The sequence below is a fragment of the Protopterus annectens genome, chromosome 7.part0, assembly GCF_019279795.1.
Source record: "Protopterus annectens isolate FY-2018-M chromosome 7.part0, PAN1.0, whole genome shotgun sequence".
Classification (NCBI taxonomy): Eukaryota; Metazoa; Chordata; order Ceratodontiformes; family Protopteridae; genus Protopterus; species Protopterus annectens.
Genome location: NC_056739.1, coordinates 1394121458 through 1394138717, shown reverse-complemented (window position 1 = coordinate 1394138717; position 17260 = coordinate 1394121458). Strand labels below are relative to the sequence as shown.

Genomic DNA, 17260 nt, shown 5'->3' with positions numbered 1-17260 from the left:
CATCCCCAGTATCCAGATTATTAGTCATCCCATGTAATCTAGGGCAGAGTCAGGACTATTTTTTGTGGGATGGAGACAACTGGTAAGAGTGAACTTGATCTAAACCTTTGTTACATTAGTAAAAGTACAGTAGACAATATGTCAACATTTTAATTTCTACAGCATGGATTATTGTTCTGTTGTGTTAAGCATTTACTTACATATGACATTTATCAGCCCTAACACATTGTTATATGAAAATGTTTTAGTTTATGTACAGCATGTTACTAGTGTTGGAAATAGGATAAACAATTGTCAAACAAAACATGAGATGTTAGTTCATAGTAAATGCAGTAATTTAACAGCACAAACAAGGAAAACAAACATTTTTCCACTTAAATTTCCTTGCACTCTTGCTGGAGATTCTTTGAAATTGCTTTGATGATTGCAGTATTTCATCTCCCAGAAACTCACAGTGTTGAAGTTCTACATGTCTCTGAGCCAATAACCTCATTGATGTGCCAGTGATGGTTCCTATTAGGTCATCTACCTGTTTTAGGAACAAGAAAACAAACTTATAAATAGAACTATACTGGGCTAAACAAGACAAGTAAGAAAAGCTAGGAAAATTGGTGGGACAGTATGATGTTAGTCTCAGGATCTGTCTGTATAGAAATATTTATATTGACAATTCATCTGAATTTATTTCTTAAAATTAGAATTAAATTTAATTTGCTTTGAAAGTGTGTATGAGTTAAAGCTGCCAAACTTTAAGTACAATAACACAGTTAAAATGGTGAATGAATGAATTAATACAATATACATTTTGGGTAACAACATTAGCAAATGTAATTTCCAGGTGGCAGACAAGCATTAATGTAGGCAGACTGAAATAGACACAAGCAGAATATTAATGATACCAATACTGTAGTAAGGCTCCATTTGTCTAAAGTAGTTTTATTGATTTATAACAGCAAATCACAAAACAAAGTGAGGAAAAAATAACACCACATAACCAGTCCACATCAGACTATTGGTAGCTAACAATATAGTGCACTTTAACTACTTCTGCATTAGTCTACAACAAAAAACACATTACACTGAAGAAAGCAAAGCAGCAGATGGTAATGCAGGGGTTCAAGTGGAAGTAACAGTTCTGATTCAGGCAAACTGAACAAAATACAAATGAGTAGTGAAATGGAGAATTAAATCACTATAGCTTAGCAAATCATTCTGCTGATAAATGAATGCTACATAAATTATAAAATAATTGACTGGGTACAACTATGTAGCTGTAGGGTAAAAATGGCAATAACATTAATGAATGCTAATGGTAGCTAGGCAGCCAAAATCTACCTTTCTTTGCTCCCATAAGTTCTTGCTAAATGGGAAAATGAGTGTTTTTCATTTATCTAATATGACCATTATTAAGATGAACATCTTTCCCAAACTATTCCTCTACTTCCGAGTTTTGATGATTTTTCTTAATTCCTTTCATGGATCATAAGTATTCTGGGATAAAGTTTATTTGGCGTATTGCTTTTAATTAAAATGGTTGGCTAAAGTTGCCTAATATGTATATTTATTATTTAATCACCAGATCTTTAGGTCTCCTCATTGGCATAGTGGAGAACGTTCAGTGAGTTAAAAGTATACATGAAAGTGACACAAAAATCGTGACAAGAAAATTAGTTAGAAATCTGAACAGAAAAACTCCAAATTAATAGTACGTTTTGTGTTTAAACTAGGTGTTGGCACAGAGTATAATGCAATATCTGCTCAAATGCTGAGACCATATATGCATAAATTGCTTAAGTATTTAGATCATCTTGAAAACTGATGGGTCATAACATGTTTATGTGTAAATATAAACATAAGAAATATAAGATTCAGTTTCAGAAAATGGAGATGGATTGTTTAATTTTCCAGAAGCTTGGTAAGGTGGGAAGAATCCATGCATAGTAATGATTTGCTGCATAAACATGAATCTATACTTACTAGTTTAGGCCAAGGAGTTCATTATATTTAAATATATCCTGCAGCACTAGAAGATGTACATGTTTAAGGAAAATATCACTTGTTTTGAGGAGTAGAACTGAGAAGGACTTGGAGGATGGAGCACATGAGTGAAATTAAGAAACGGACTAAATCTGATGAACTGGTAAACAGCACAGTTGCTGTCTTGATGCCAGATAAACTTCACATATGCATGCATTAAAAAAAATCATAGCAAATGTTATACAAACCTAAAACAGTTTCAAGTATGCCAGGAACAAATTAATTCTCTGTGTTTGGAGGCAAACATGGATTTTGAAAGTTAAGCTCTTTGAGAAAAGTTCCACTATGTGTAAATTTAATTCACTTATGGGAAGATATAGATTCCTAGACTCCCATTTGGTATTTAATCACCATATGAAGTTTGTTGTATAAACAATTGAATAACGTGAAAATGTTGTTAATATTATTGATGATATATTGAAATGGTGTGTGATGAAAGCAGGGTACAACATGATGCTGAACCAAGTTCTTTGACTTTGGTGAAATACATAATTTATTATTATGGAGATATAGTTAAGTGTGGTATAAAGGCTCAGATGCGTGGCATATTGTTAAACAAAACTGGTTTAATGTTGAATAAAGATAGATGATGAGATAAATGTGTAGGTGGAACATGATCCTATGTCATTGCAGAATATATTCAATAATCTTTTGCACAAAACACCATAAAGACTGCAAAGAGTTAAATAATATGTAAGAACAAACAAGTTGTGAATTATAATCCAGAAAGGAAGATGTATGCAGCAAGTATGCTACATTGTTTATATCTACCAGTGCAACAATAAGATTTGCTAGATGATGGACAGGAAGTTAACTGGATAATTCTGTAGTTGCTCTGACTGAAAGAAAATTAGAAGCGCTTCAACATTGTGCTTGAAAGTGATGTAGAGATGCTGTTGCTTTGAGAAGGGTCTGTTACAAGGTGATCAGACAAAAAAATGCATTGAGAAGAGTAATACAGTCATGCTTCTCATTTAGATGAGATTAGTTGCATACAAGGAATGATGCTGAATGCCAATAAACTGGTAGTACCAAATCACATAGTAAGTGTGGAATAGAAGGAAAGAGCTTGTTCTGTATTAGTTTGGCCAGGTATAGCTATACAAATAAGAGGTTCACTCCTGCACTGCATATAATGCTAGTTACAGAAGCAATTCAGTAGAAGAGATTATTCCTTATTATTTTTAGGAAGGCCATGAAGTAAGACTGGAACACATTTGTTTCAGTATCAACACTGTCTAAAGAATGAAAGTGCTAAGTTTTAAATTGCGCAGTGGGTCTTTTTTGTAGTTGCTGTTGGATTATTTTTGGTGCTTCTGCTACTTTTAAGAGTTGTAAGTTTATCACTACTGTCTATATCTGATCCATTATAAATATTTAGATTTTTCCAAAGGTTGTAATATTAATAGATTTAATGAGTAGAAATATAATTAGTGTGATCAGTACTCTGAAAACTACATTTTCAAGGAATGGAATTTCAGATCTGGTCATATGAGATAATGTTCCAGTTTGCAAGTATGAGTTCCAACAGTTTTTCATATAATGGGAATTTCAACACATTACTGCTATGCACACCCTAATAGCTGAGCTGAGAGGACAATGTTAACAGTCAGGAATGTTATAAAGAAATCACAGAACATTTACACTGACCGTTATAAGAGAATCACTTGGTTTTATTGCAATATAGAAATACTCAGCTGCAATGTGTTTGTCTATCTACTGCTCAGTTACTGAGGGATAATAGATTAAAAAGTAAAATTCCTAGCTCTACATCTTCACTGACTTCTGAGAATGAGATTCAAATGCAAGAGAGAGACTGAACATGAATCAAACAAGACAGATATTCTGTTATGATCAATATACTAAACAGGCTGTGCATCTAGAAAAAGATGTGAAATCAACCTGAGAGTGTTGTTTTGAAGTAGTGAGAGCAGTCAAGGTTGTTTGCTGTTTATTTTGTAGAATAAAAACTGTTTAGAAGCAATATATTTGTTTAAAATGAAAGTGTCACATGAGTTTACATAATACAGAAACTGTTTTCACAAAGCCTTCAGTAATTCTGAGGTATTCAAAGGTGTCCAGATAGACCATCCAAAGAGTATCAAAGAGGCATTTTCAAAGGCAAGCATGAGAAAATTAGTGTATATAAACTATCAGGGGAGTTATCAGAAAAAAAACCCCCTAAAACATTGACAATAGCACTGTATACTACAGAAGGTTGCTCAAACATTAAGGTAAGATACTCAGGCAGTTCATGAAAAAGGTTCAGGTGTTTTAAAACATTTATTTACAAAATACCTGCACTATGATAAAATGCAAAGTAAAATGTCACTTAAGTCAGGCAAGAAGTACATTTCTCAATGATGATTTCGGGAATTAGATTAAGCACATACATATATATATATATATATATATATATATATATATACATACACATACATACACACACACACACAAAAACACAAACACAAAGACATACAGACAACTTTAAATACATAGAAACACAAATACACACAGATACATACAAAAAGCAGACACATGGAAACACAAACACACACACAAAAACACAAAGGGACACACATGGACAAGCAGTCACATGGAAACATACACACACACACACACACACACACACACACACACACACACACATACATTGCACAGAAAATACAAACAAACACACACAGACATACAAACACATGAAAACACAAACTTGCACACACACACACACACACACACACACACACACACACACACACACAGAAACACAAAAACACAAAGAGACACACACGGACAAACAGTCACATGGAAACACACGCACATATGCATATGCACAGAAAATACAAAAAAACACACAGACATACAAACACATGAAAACACAAACTTCTGTGTGCGCACACACATATGCACAAGCATGTGCACACACATGTGCACAAGCACATGTGCACACACACACATGGACAGTCACATGGAAACACACACACATACATATGCACAAAAAATACAAAAGAACACACACAGACATACAAACACATGAAAACACAAACTTGCGTGTGCACACACACACACACACACACACACACAAACACATGGAATCACACACACACACACACACACACACACACATGGAAACACATAGAAACTCAAACACATACACAAAAACACACACACACACACACACACACATACACAGATTCATGCAAATCTCCAATGACAGACTTAAGGTTATCTAGCCATTTCTAAAAGTACAATAGCCGAATTATTTCACTAAAGTGGACTACTTTTTCTAAAAAGTTCTAAAAACAAAACAAAATCTATCCTTTAAAATAAAAAAAAAAGAAGAAAAGAAAAAAGCAAAAATAAAACAAAAATGTCATTTTCTGTGCAGTAATGCCCTTACATTCCAGGGAGGCCACTATAGGGTTATAGGTAGTTAATAGTAGGCATGAAGTCCAGATTACCATTAAGGAGCTTAGCCCCAAATCCCAATTGCTCTAAGACACTGTCTGCTTATCTGACTTGCACAAGGTCACATATTAGGCAAATGATGTTGGAAAGATTCAAGCTCTGTACCCTAGGCACAGGAAGCAACTCATAAGCAAGTTAGAGTTTTAGTCCTCTGTATTAACTCATTCACTCCAATGGAGCTCAGGAAGTTTGCACTGTTAATTCCAATGGGTGGAGCCTAAGCCTTTTTACAGAATCAAATTATGTCCTCAAATTTCAAACAATTGTTCATATCTCTGTAACCATAAGAATTATGAAGGAAGTATAAATGGCAAAGTCTTCAGCACAAACCATTTTTATAATGGCATTATTCTTTAGGTTCTTAGGTCTTAAACCAATTTTTATAAGTCACAGTAAACACAGTAACTATTACATTTGCAATATTTTGTAAACTACTTACAATAGCTGAGCAACCCCTCAAGAAAGACACATACTGTCAACAGCATTTTATTCATGTAACTGAGAGCTTTCATATGAGGCTAAGGAGCTCTGTCTGTGTTACTTGGTTATTGAAATATTTAGAAAAAATTAGAAAATGATATCTATATAAATTAATATCATAAAAACAACAGTCAGTATCTATTTACCTGAACCAGACAGAGGTCAGATATTAATACAGTTGAGTTTACTGATGTGTAAGCTTTAAGATGAAATATTTTAAAACTAGTACATAGCAAGGTTTTTGGAATTACTGATGCAAATATGAGCAAGTGATATTTGACACCTAGAGGCAGTGGTGGCTGGTGACTTCAAATTAAAGGAGGGCTGCAGGAGACAGCTGAATGAGTGGGGCCAATGGGAAGGGGTGTGGCCAACTGGAAAGGGGGTGGAGCTATGCTCAAAACCACAACAACTGGAACTTTAATTAAATGGGAGCCACACAGTCATTACGAGAGTCCAGTTAAGACAAAATGAAGTGTAGAAGAAAATAATATTTCAGTGCAATGGCTACATGACAACTTACTTAATATCCAGATGGAAACAGGTTGTGAGGCATGAAAAAATAAATTACTTTTTAAATACATTACTAGAATGCCAGTCAAAATCAAGTATAAAAAAACAAGCAGCACTCAACTCAAACCACTACTCCTTGCACTGCAGTTCTAATTTTAATTTATATTCAGCTTTATAAAATTACCAAGTTACATGCTGAAAGTAGCAATCTCTGTGATACTCCCACTTGTAAAAATGTTTCTTATCCAAAAAAGACCTGTTGCCTGACACAACTATCTACTTGTTTCATGGGGAAGACATGATCAAAGTAAAAAATGAACAGTAAACAAGAAACAAGCTCAAAATAAATTGCTTAAAGGATTCCTGCACAAGTTATGGACCACACATGATAGATTGGCATTCTGTTTAGTTTACAGGTAAGCCTGCAAAGATGACTGCAAGTCTCCAACAAAAGATGACTGCAAGTCTCCAACAAATGAAATGAGCTTCTGAAAATACTGTAATCCTGTCCTTTTATTACAAATACTGTCATATGCATTTCAATAACCAAGGCTTATCACATTATCTAGTTATGCAAATATTCTCAGCATGGCAACAATAAGAAGGCTTTCAATGCTGGTAATTCCTTAACAGTATGCTTATTAAAGCTTACTTGCATCTTACAATCTCCGACAAGCTTACCTGATGATCATTAAATCATTGCTACTTAAACAGAGCAGCAGGGCACTGTGACAGCATGCATTTCCTGAATAATAAGAAGCATAAATCAACAGTATAAAAATATGACAGAAAACCAGAACATTCTGCAAAATCAAGGACAGATGAAAAGCCACGGTCGTACTTGTGGTCTACCTTGGATGGGAAAATACTCTCCACACTTACACTGCATAACTGCTCCTTGCCTTCCTTGGACACATCCAGAGCCACTACAATGGGGCGTGGGGTGCAACAAGTATGTCACAATTTGAAATGTCTCTGGCTGACAGTGATGGCTCTGACACTCATACCTCTCAACTTCAGAGCAAGAAATCTGGACAAAGCCATACATAGAACTAGAAGTGGGACACAGGCCCAAAAATAAGGACAATTTTTAAATATTGCTCTTATTAACTCAGATAATAGAACAGTAGTAGGTCTTGCATTAGTACAAATTTTCTGAAGGGTATGAAATCTGAAACTCAAATTTCTGTCATTATTTTCTAACTTCAATCTTTAATGACTTGTCACTAATTTGCCAGAAAACCACAATTTTACAGACCAAAATGTGATGCAAAAATATAAAGTTGCCACACAATACAGCTGGGAACCTGTCAAAAAAGAGACACCTTTTTAATATTAACACTGTTAACTTGAGCAGCTAGCAAAATAACAGCATCTACATGCATTTCTGAAATAAAAGTAATCTATAACTCTGATAATTACAGTTATATATAATTGTAAACCCTCCACGTTTTCTTCCAAAATTGCCATTTTGAGGAGGGATTATAAGGGGAGAGCAACATTTTGAGCCAAAATTGGGGACAATGGAGAGGTTTGGATATTCCTAATTCTACAAAGCGATTTGCACATACCTCTCAACCTCTTAATGCAGGAAATCTGGACAAGGCCAAATATATTGGGGGAACATACAAACACTACTAAAAATTGCTCTTGTATAAACTTAAGACAGTTGCTAGAATAACAGGTCTTGCATTAGCATGCATTTTTCTGAAGGTTATGACGTCTGAAACTCATAGTGACTTCATTCCTAAATGATTTGCTAGAAAACCACAAATTTTATGAGGAACAAAGCAAAAATAAGAAGCAAATATCTATTCATTCTGCAAACATATGGACAACTGAGAGGTATAGTTCAACCAGGGCTGTCTGAGTTTGCTACCCCCCCCTCACAAAATCATGGTCGAATGGAGCCTCCCCCCTGCAGCCATTCCAATGTCCCATTCCTTGGTTATTTTGCCCCATTTACCATAAACACTGTAATGTGCATACTACTTTACTTCTGTGATGATTTACATTTCATTTGAAAGTTTTATTTTGCATTATAGATATCTGTTAAACAAAGCAATGCAGTCTCACAATGAAAATAGACTTAGCATTAAAACTTTTCTGCCCTTGAAACTCACATGCATTGAAATCCACATTCAAAGAAAATACATTTTGCTAGTGGCAGATAAAGATTAACTCTGGACTGTTTTCAAAATCATAGGCCCCTTGAACATGAAACATACACATGCTCTTTGATACACCTTCCTGACTGTATTACATTATATTCCTTGTACAATACAGTACAGTTGTTAGAGGGCATTTTAAATGTATTGTTTTGAACATTTTTCCAGTAAACAATGAAACAAAATGCATACACCAATGACAAAACTGCTCAATTCAGAACATTTCCATCATAAAGTCTACTCAACCTTCCTTAGTCCACCAGTATCAGTAAATATGCACAATCTCTGAAGTAGTAAAATCCACATTAAAGAAATCTGTAACTAATAAAGAGGTTGTTGCTAGCAAACAACTTTATATGTCATTGTTTCATCTACAAATAAAGTGCCTGTTGCCCTTGAAGAATAAATTGCCTATGTTGCATGCATTAAAAAAATGATAAGCAAGTAATACTGCAATAAGGAATGGATAGCAAACTGATAACAGGTTCATAGTTACTAGGTATCTATGCCAAAAAGGACTGCAGCATCCACCCCCTTTACAACACAATACAGTATCAGCAATGCATCTACCTACTTTGGGAGTAGAACCCACAGCTTTCTGCATCAAAAGCAAGTACACTACCTGTTGTGCTATTAACATTGCAAGCAGACTTAGCATAAGCAGCACTAAACTTTTGTTCCCCTGCGGTTCTCAGCTCCTTGTAAAATCTACTCAACACTCAGCTGTATCTCTGAACTTTGCAGCACAAGAAATCTGGAAAAAGCCAAAATTTATTTGGGGGGGGGGGACAAAAGGTCAAAAACCAGGGACACATTTTAAACATTGCTTGTATAATGTTGGAAAGTTGCTAGAATAAAATGCTTGAACTTATAGAGTGTAACTGGATAGAGTAGATAGCTCCAATACCCTTAGGATTGAATAGATGATTGTCTAGCAGTTAACTCATTACATCCGAACGACGCCCCCAGGAGCATCTGCAGTTATGTAATTTTTTACAGACAAACACTACATTGTGGGATACCTGGAGGCAGGCTATACAGTCAGAATTACTTCAAGATACCGCATCCCATGTGGTCAGACTCAGAAATAATATCTAAAAATATTTAAAAACCTGTAAAAAGTCCCAGAGTGGTGTTAAAATGTAAGAAACACCAAACCATGATGAAATAAACACGTTTTTGTGAGTCTGTGGTTGCAGTTCTCCTTTAAATATGGTTCTGTGTATCATTTGCTAATACTCCATTGTCAAAGACGACACTAAGTTCCACAGAGAAAAGCTCCATCAGTGGAACTTATTACAAGATACAATGTTCCATCAGTGGAACTTAATACAAAATACCTATATTAATTTACATTGTATCTTGCATTGCATTATACCAGTATTGAGTTTTTCTCTTTCAGCTTCTGTTGAAAAGGGGTTCTACACCCAGTTACATTTCCCCAATCAAAAAAATAAATAAGTTAATAGGTAAATAAAATCTGTGTGTATGAATCTGAAAAATAGACAGGGGTGTTGTGAGACTACACACATGCACACACACACACACACACACACACACACACGCGCGCGCGTATGGGAGCTCTTAAACACAACTGCCAAATTTCGGCAGCTATCTAGACTGCATATGACTAACTAGGCAGTTGATTGACAGGTGTGTGAGATCACACAAATTCAGGGGTTGGGATGTTTGCCCTTATCTCTTTTTTTATATGACAGAATTAGCAGTTGGTAAGAAACTATATTCGCCAAGGCTGTTTCTTGGAACATAAGTAATTATGTGTGGATTTCCATATTTTTGACTACATGTAGTTGATATTTTGTCATCTGACTTTGCTAGTAAGTGGTACACACACACACACACACACACACACACACACACACACACACATATGCATATATATGCAATTTACACAAGGGACAGACCACCACAGGTATTGTGATGCCAGGCACCATAATGGATTGTGACTGCTTGTATGGCTATCCTCATTAAGGAAGTAGTGGATAGAGTGCAATTGGCTAGAATTGATAGTTCAAATCCCCTCAAGGTAGAATATGTTTTTGTCTGGCAGTTACATATTCAACTAATGCTCTGATTTGTTAATGAGCTGCTTCCTGTGCCTAGGGTACAATGTTTGAATCTTCCTGCCTTCATTTGCTTATTGTGTGATCTTGAACAAGTCACTTAACCAGACAGGGATTTGGGATCATTTGGAATTTGGCTAGGCTCCTTAAGAATATCCAGGACTGCATACCTAATAACTACCTAAGAACTATAATGCCCTCCCTGTAGTCAAGGGCATTACTGCACTTAAACATGGCATTTGTGATTTTATTTGTTTTTTCCTTCTTCTTCTTCTTCCCCCATTTTTAAGGATATATTTTTTATTTTGTTTTTGGAACTCTTTAGAAAAAGTAGTACACTTTACTGTAATATTTCACCTATTGCAGTTTTAGAAATGGCTAGATAATTGTGAGTTTCTATAAATGATTGCAAATCTACATCACTCTGTGTGCTTGTGCACTTGTATGTGTGCATGTGCATATGTGTCTGTGTGTGTTTCTATATGTTTTTATTTGTGTATGTGTGTCTGTTTGTGTGTGTGTGTGTGTATGTACATGCCTGTATACATATGTGTGTGTGCATGTGCCTGTGAATCTGTGTCTGGTGTGACTGCGTTGATACATCTGTGTGTGTTTTGTGTGTTAACATTTATGGATGTATATGAATGTATGTATATCTGTGAATTTTGTGTGGCCCTTTGTGTGTGTGTCTGTGTGCAAGTGGATCAGTAGGATACATTTCTACAAGTAACATAATATGTGGGAGATCAACAGCTTTATGAACTAGTAACAGATATAAAATATGTACTCTCTCTCTCTCTCTCTCTCTCTCTATATATATATATATATATATATATATACATATACACATATATACATAGTTATGTGTTTGTGTGTGTGTGTTTGGGTGTGTGTGTGTGTGTGTATATATATATATATATATATATATATATATATATATATATATATACAGGTGTATACATATGTGTGTATGCATGTGCCTGTGAATCTGTGGCTGACTGGTGTAACTGTGTTGATACATCTATGCGTTTGTGTGTATTAACATTTATGGATGTATACGTATGTATGTATATCTGTGAGTTTTGTGTGGCCCTTTGTGTGTGTGTCTAGGTCTGTGTGCAAGTGGATCAGTAGAATACATTTCTACAACTAACATAATATGTGGGAGTTCAACAGCTTTCGGAACTAGTGACAGATATAAAATATATATATATATATATATATATATATATATATATATATATATATATATATATGTATATATATATATATATATATATATATATATATATATATATATATATATATGTATATATATATATATATATATATATATATATATATATATATATATATATATATATGTATATATATGGTTCCACTTCTAACCATCGAAATTTCAAAACATCAAAGTTCTGATCATCATGACCAGAGCATCGAATTTTGAAACTTCGAAGGTTACAAGTGTAACCAAAAAAAAAGAAAAAGAAATTGTAACAATTGTATGCAGGGAGGATTTCGCCCCCCTGCACCCCCCATTTGGGGGACTGCTCTAACCACACACTCCCTACTTTAATATTCCAACTCCGAGACCGCACTACAGTGAAGTAAAGGGAAGTCTCCCATTTAGCACTATATGCAGAAACGCTAAACAGGAGATTTTCCGTACCCTATCTGTAATGCCATCACACCGATAGCACATAGACACAGTATGCAGGGCACCTAGGTGCTCTGCAAAAACACAAACATTCTCCCACCTACACTTACCTTTTTCTTCCCCCTCAAACCTTCGATGTTTTAAAACTTGATATTCTGGTCTCGATGATCTGAACTTCGATGTTTTTAATGTTCGATGGTTTGAAGAGGACCATATATATATATATATATATATATATATATATATATATATATATATATATATATATATATATATATATCCAGTTAGAAGGCAGAGGGAAGGAGAGGAAGGAAAGAGCAGAGGAAGTAGGAAAGCTGGGGAAGGGAATAGGGGAAGGGTGATAAGCAAGTAGATGACTTAGCTGTTCTGAGTCAGAAGGTCAAAATAGAAGAGTTTGAGAGTTGAAAGACAAAGTATTAGTATGATAGGTTAGGCTATATTTGTGGTGATGAAGCAGCTGCATTTTGCTGTTTTTGAGTTTTTTTATTATTATATGGGAGTGAAAGAGAAAGAGAATGCATTTCCTTTAAAAAGGAGGGCAGGGATTCTCAGCATACCTCTCAACTGTACAGATTTTCGCAGAATGTCCAACTTTTTGCCTTATATTTTTGGTCCATTTTTCATAAAATTGTGGCTTTCTGGCAAATTATTAAAGCTTGAAGTTAGAAAATAATGACAGACATTTGAGTTTTAGACTTCATATCATACAGAACATGCATACTAATGCAAAACCTGTTATTCTATCAACTTTCTAATTTGTAAGAGCAATTTTTAAAACATGTCCCTATTTGTACCAGTTTTTTAATGGCTTTGTCCAGATTTCTTATTCTAACAGGTTGAGAGGTATGATTCTCAGAGGTTAGGAATATCCTAGAACTTGAGGTATTTACAAGGAGCAGAAGAACTCTGATATATACTTGAACCACAATCACCACAGTCTTGACAGAGTTTAGTTTTGGAGATTTTAAGTTTGCACAGTCTAAGATATCAGAAATACAGCTGTTTGAAATAAGGACAGATTGATTTGCTTTGGGTAAAAAGAAAACAGAGTTGAGAATCAATAACAGAGCAATAATATCTAAGTCCATATTTCACAGTATTGCCTCCCAAATGACTTATGTATACACTGAATAACAAAAGAGATAAAATGAAACTTGAGGAAATCACAAGTCATGGAGAACTGAGTCAAAAATTAATACTTAAATTTGCTCTTTGAAACCTGCGTGTGAGGTAATATCTAAACTCTGAAGAATCTGCCAGACAGGCCACATAGGCCGTGTAACTTGTTATGATTCAGTGTTATAAATATACCAATTAAATGAGATCAAAGACCAAGGAATAACATATTTTTGAACACCTTTATTGAATTATCACTTGTGAGACAGGCAAATTTACATTTTACTTTTTTACAACCACCATTACTGTTCTGTGTCATCTTCTAATGCCTAGCTGGAAATCACTGAGGATGGGTTATAGAATGGTCTGTCTACAGTTTACAATACTGTTTCAGTAATGTTCACCAAGAATAGAATAGTCAACTGGATCTATAATTTGCTTAAACATTAGGTTATAGAGTAAATGTAATGACAACAGGGTCACTGTAGCCTTTTCTAGAAAAATCAGGAAAGTTCCTATTGCAAGCATATCTCTTGATGACTAAAGCAGTTAATGGGGTTATAATAGCCATTCAGTCTTGTGGTATTTAAGCAGGGCCTAGGTCCAGTCTACACCATGCAGTGTGTAACCTGGAGATCACCATCACAATTTCCTGTAGATCAAGTGGTCTGAAGCAGTCCCATATCATTCCCATAAAAAAAAGTTGCTGTTTTGTCTTGCCCCTAACCATTAAGCTGTTTACTTAACAGATTATATCATGGTTATAATTTGGCTCCCAGAAAACATCCAAGTGTAAATACTTCTCATCTTCTTTTTATGGATGCCTTAAAACTATATAATTCATCAGATAAGAAGTTGAAAGCATGTGGTTAAAACTTTCTCAAATGATAAAAGAATGTAATTTGGTTTTGATAAATATGCAAAAGCAATGTTTAAAGCAGGAAAGCTACAGCACCCAGAAAATATCAATCTGGGACAAGAATGTGATATAAAGGAACTTGAGCAGGAAGGAGTATATAAATATTTGGGAACTGATGAAGTATCAGCAATAAAACATGAACAAATACAAATAAAGCTCAGTAAAGAATACTTCTGAAAACTAAAACTAATACTGAAGTCAACTCTGATGTCTAGGAACAAAGTCCAAGATATAAACCAATTTGCTCTTCCTGATTTAGCTTACAGTTTTGGTGTGATTAACTGGCCCAAAAGATATTGCATCAGTAGGACAGAAAAAAAAAGAAAAATGCTTCACGTTTATCAAATGATATATAAAAATCAGTGTATACCAAGATTATGTATCCCTTGTTTTGAAGAAGGGATGGGCCTCCTCGAGATTGATTGCATTTGTATATCTGCAATCTTGGGACTGCATACATATCTGCTGACCTCAACAGGTCCAAGCATAGTGAAAATTTTAAAACATGAGAAGACTAATATGACTTCCTTCTTAGTTTAGCAGAAGCATATTGGTGTCAAGTGGGAATGGAAATCAAACCAGAAGTAGACAAAAATCAGGCAACAACTGAATGTACCAAAAAAACAAAACAAAGAACATAAGGAGAAGGATCAGATGACAAGGTAAGAAATGTAGAAAAGGCATAAATATTGTGGTAAGTACAGAAAACTCCTGGAACAACCTCATGTTGATCAGGATTTGACATAGGAATGGCTAAGGAGAGGTGAATTTAAACCAAAATATGAAAGATTAATGTTGGTGCCCCAGGATAGTGGACTATGTACACATTTGTTTACAAAGTCCATTGAATATGTGGGAGAAACAGACAAATGCTGGTTCTGTAAAACAGAACTATAAACAGTCACATATCTTGTTGCTGGGTGTGATACACTAATGACAGAGGGTCTGTATACTGAAAAGTATAAATAATGTGGCAAGACTGTTGCATTGGGGATTGTGCAAATATTACAATGTTGAAGTAGCTGAGAAGTATTTAAAAAAATAGCTACAGAGCATTATAGAGGATGATGGAGTTTATGTTACATGAGATCACCCATTACCAACAGTTCAGAAAATAGATATGAAAAGAAGACAAAAGTAGCATTGATCATTGAAATTGCTACACCCAGTGATTACAGTGTCTTACGTATAGCAAGACTCAAAGTTATACAATACTAGGATTTTCAGGCAGAAACAACAGCAATATGGAAGAAAGATGCCCATACAGTTCTAATAGTAGTAGGAGCAATGGGTTTACAATTTCATTTAGATATGTTACCAATACATGTAACTCCATATGAATTACAGAAGTCACTTCTGGGCACATTGCAGGTGTTGTGAAGAGAACTTTTGGCTAACATCAAAGATTGAAACAATACTAATTTCACAAACTTTAATCATACCCTGACTTAGGAATGGGGTCAATTCCTGTTGTGGTATTAGAAATCAAAAAGGGTTGCGGAAATTAAACTGAAAAAAATAAAAAATACCCATAGATCCACTTGAGTGCAAAATTGCAAGTAAAACACACAACAAAACTCTCAACACATTCCACTGGAATCCAACATTTATTTAGTGCTTTCACCTTCAACAAGGTATAAAGATTTCATCAGAATATGTATATACAATGGACTGACTTGCAACATTTCAATAATAAAACCCTCCATCATGTGATCACCCTGAACCAATCCCATACCACTCAACTGTACAGATTTTTAGCAGAATGTACAGATTTTTTGCCTCACATATTTGGTTTGTTTTTCATAAAATTGTGTTTTTCTGACAAATTATTAGAAAGTCATTTAAGATTGAAGTCAGAAAATAATGACAGACATTTGAATTTTAGACTTCATACACTTCAGAAAATTCATGATAACACAAAACCTCTTATTCTATCAACTTTCTAAGTTTGTAAGAGCAATATTTAAAAACTGACCATACTTTTAAACTTTTGTCCCCTGATTATTTATGGCTTTGTCCAGATTTCTCAATCTAAGAGTTTGAAAAATATGATCACAATCCTAAATTTGGTTGTGTTAAAATTCTAATAATAGATACATTTTCATTATAATTCTCTGGTTTAAAGAAAATGTTGCCATTAACCTTCCCCAGTATAAAAAACACTAATTATGTATGTCCAAACAATAATGGATTGAGGTTAAGTCTATAAAAATGCCCTTATATACTGGTATTCTGGTGGGTGCATAAGCAATTCTCATGAATGCCTATTAATAACTTTCATTGGTTATTCTCCTCCCGGTACAGTAATTAAACTATCAATCACATGTGAATGAACGGGATTAGCCTGATATGAGAGGCTTGATGATCAGCAGGCACAGGGGACAAAAAGATAAAGAAAAAAAAGGAGATAGCCATCCCTGGAAGCATATAAACTTACATTCCTAAATTACTACAAACTTTCCTAGCCTGAGATAACCAGTAAGAAGTCAGAATTCCTCTTCTTTGAAATTTCAGATACCATAAATTGATCTGCCAAACTTGATTGTTGGTGCATTCTAGCCTGTCTGTGAAAATGGAAAGCTCACACTTCAAATCCATGCTAATATATTATTGTTGAGAAGATTATTACTGTTAGGCAGAACAATATTGCCCTTTATTGTAAGGGTAATTTTGACTGCAACATAGCTAGAGTGATACATATAAGTCACGTTTTTTTATGCCCAATTTTTTATATTGGGAAGAAGGAAAAAGATGAAACAGTATATGTATCAACATAATTATGCTGTCAAAAACCAGAAAG

General features: G+C 34.6%; 1 protein-coding gene across 1 annotated transcript in view; it reads right to left on the bottom strand.

The window, feature by feature from the left end:
- Window positions 1–277: 277 nt before the first annotated feature.
- The window catches only part of CCHR7.PART0H3orf49 (chromosome chr7.part0 C3orf49 homolog), a 220296-nt gene continuing 203313 nt past the window's right edge, over window positions 278–17260 (bottom strand). Inside the window, exon 4 of the mRNA XM_044076403.1 lies at window positions 278–529. Within this exon, the coding sequence (XP_043932338.1) occupies window positions 338–529 (192 nt within the window). The 3' untranslated portion in view covers window positions 278–337. The remainder of the gene's footprint in view (window positions 530–17260) is intronic.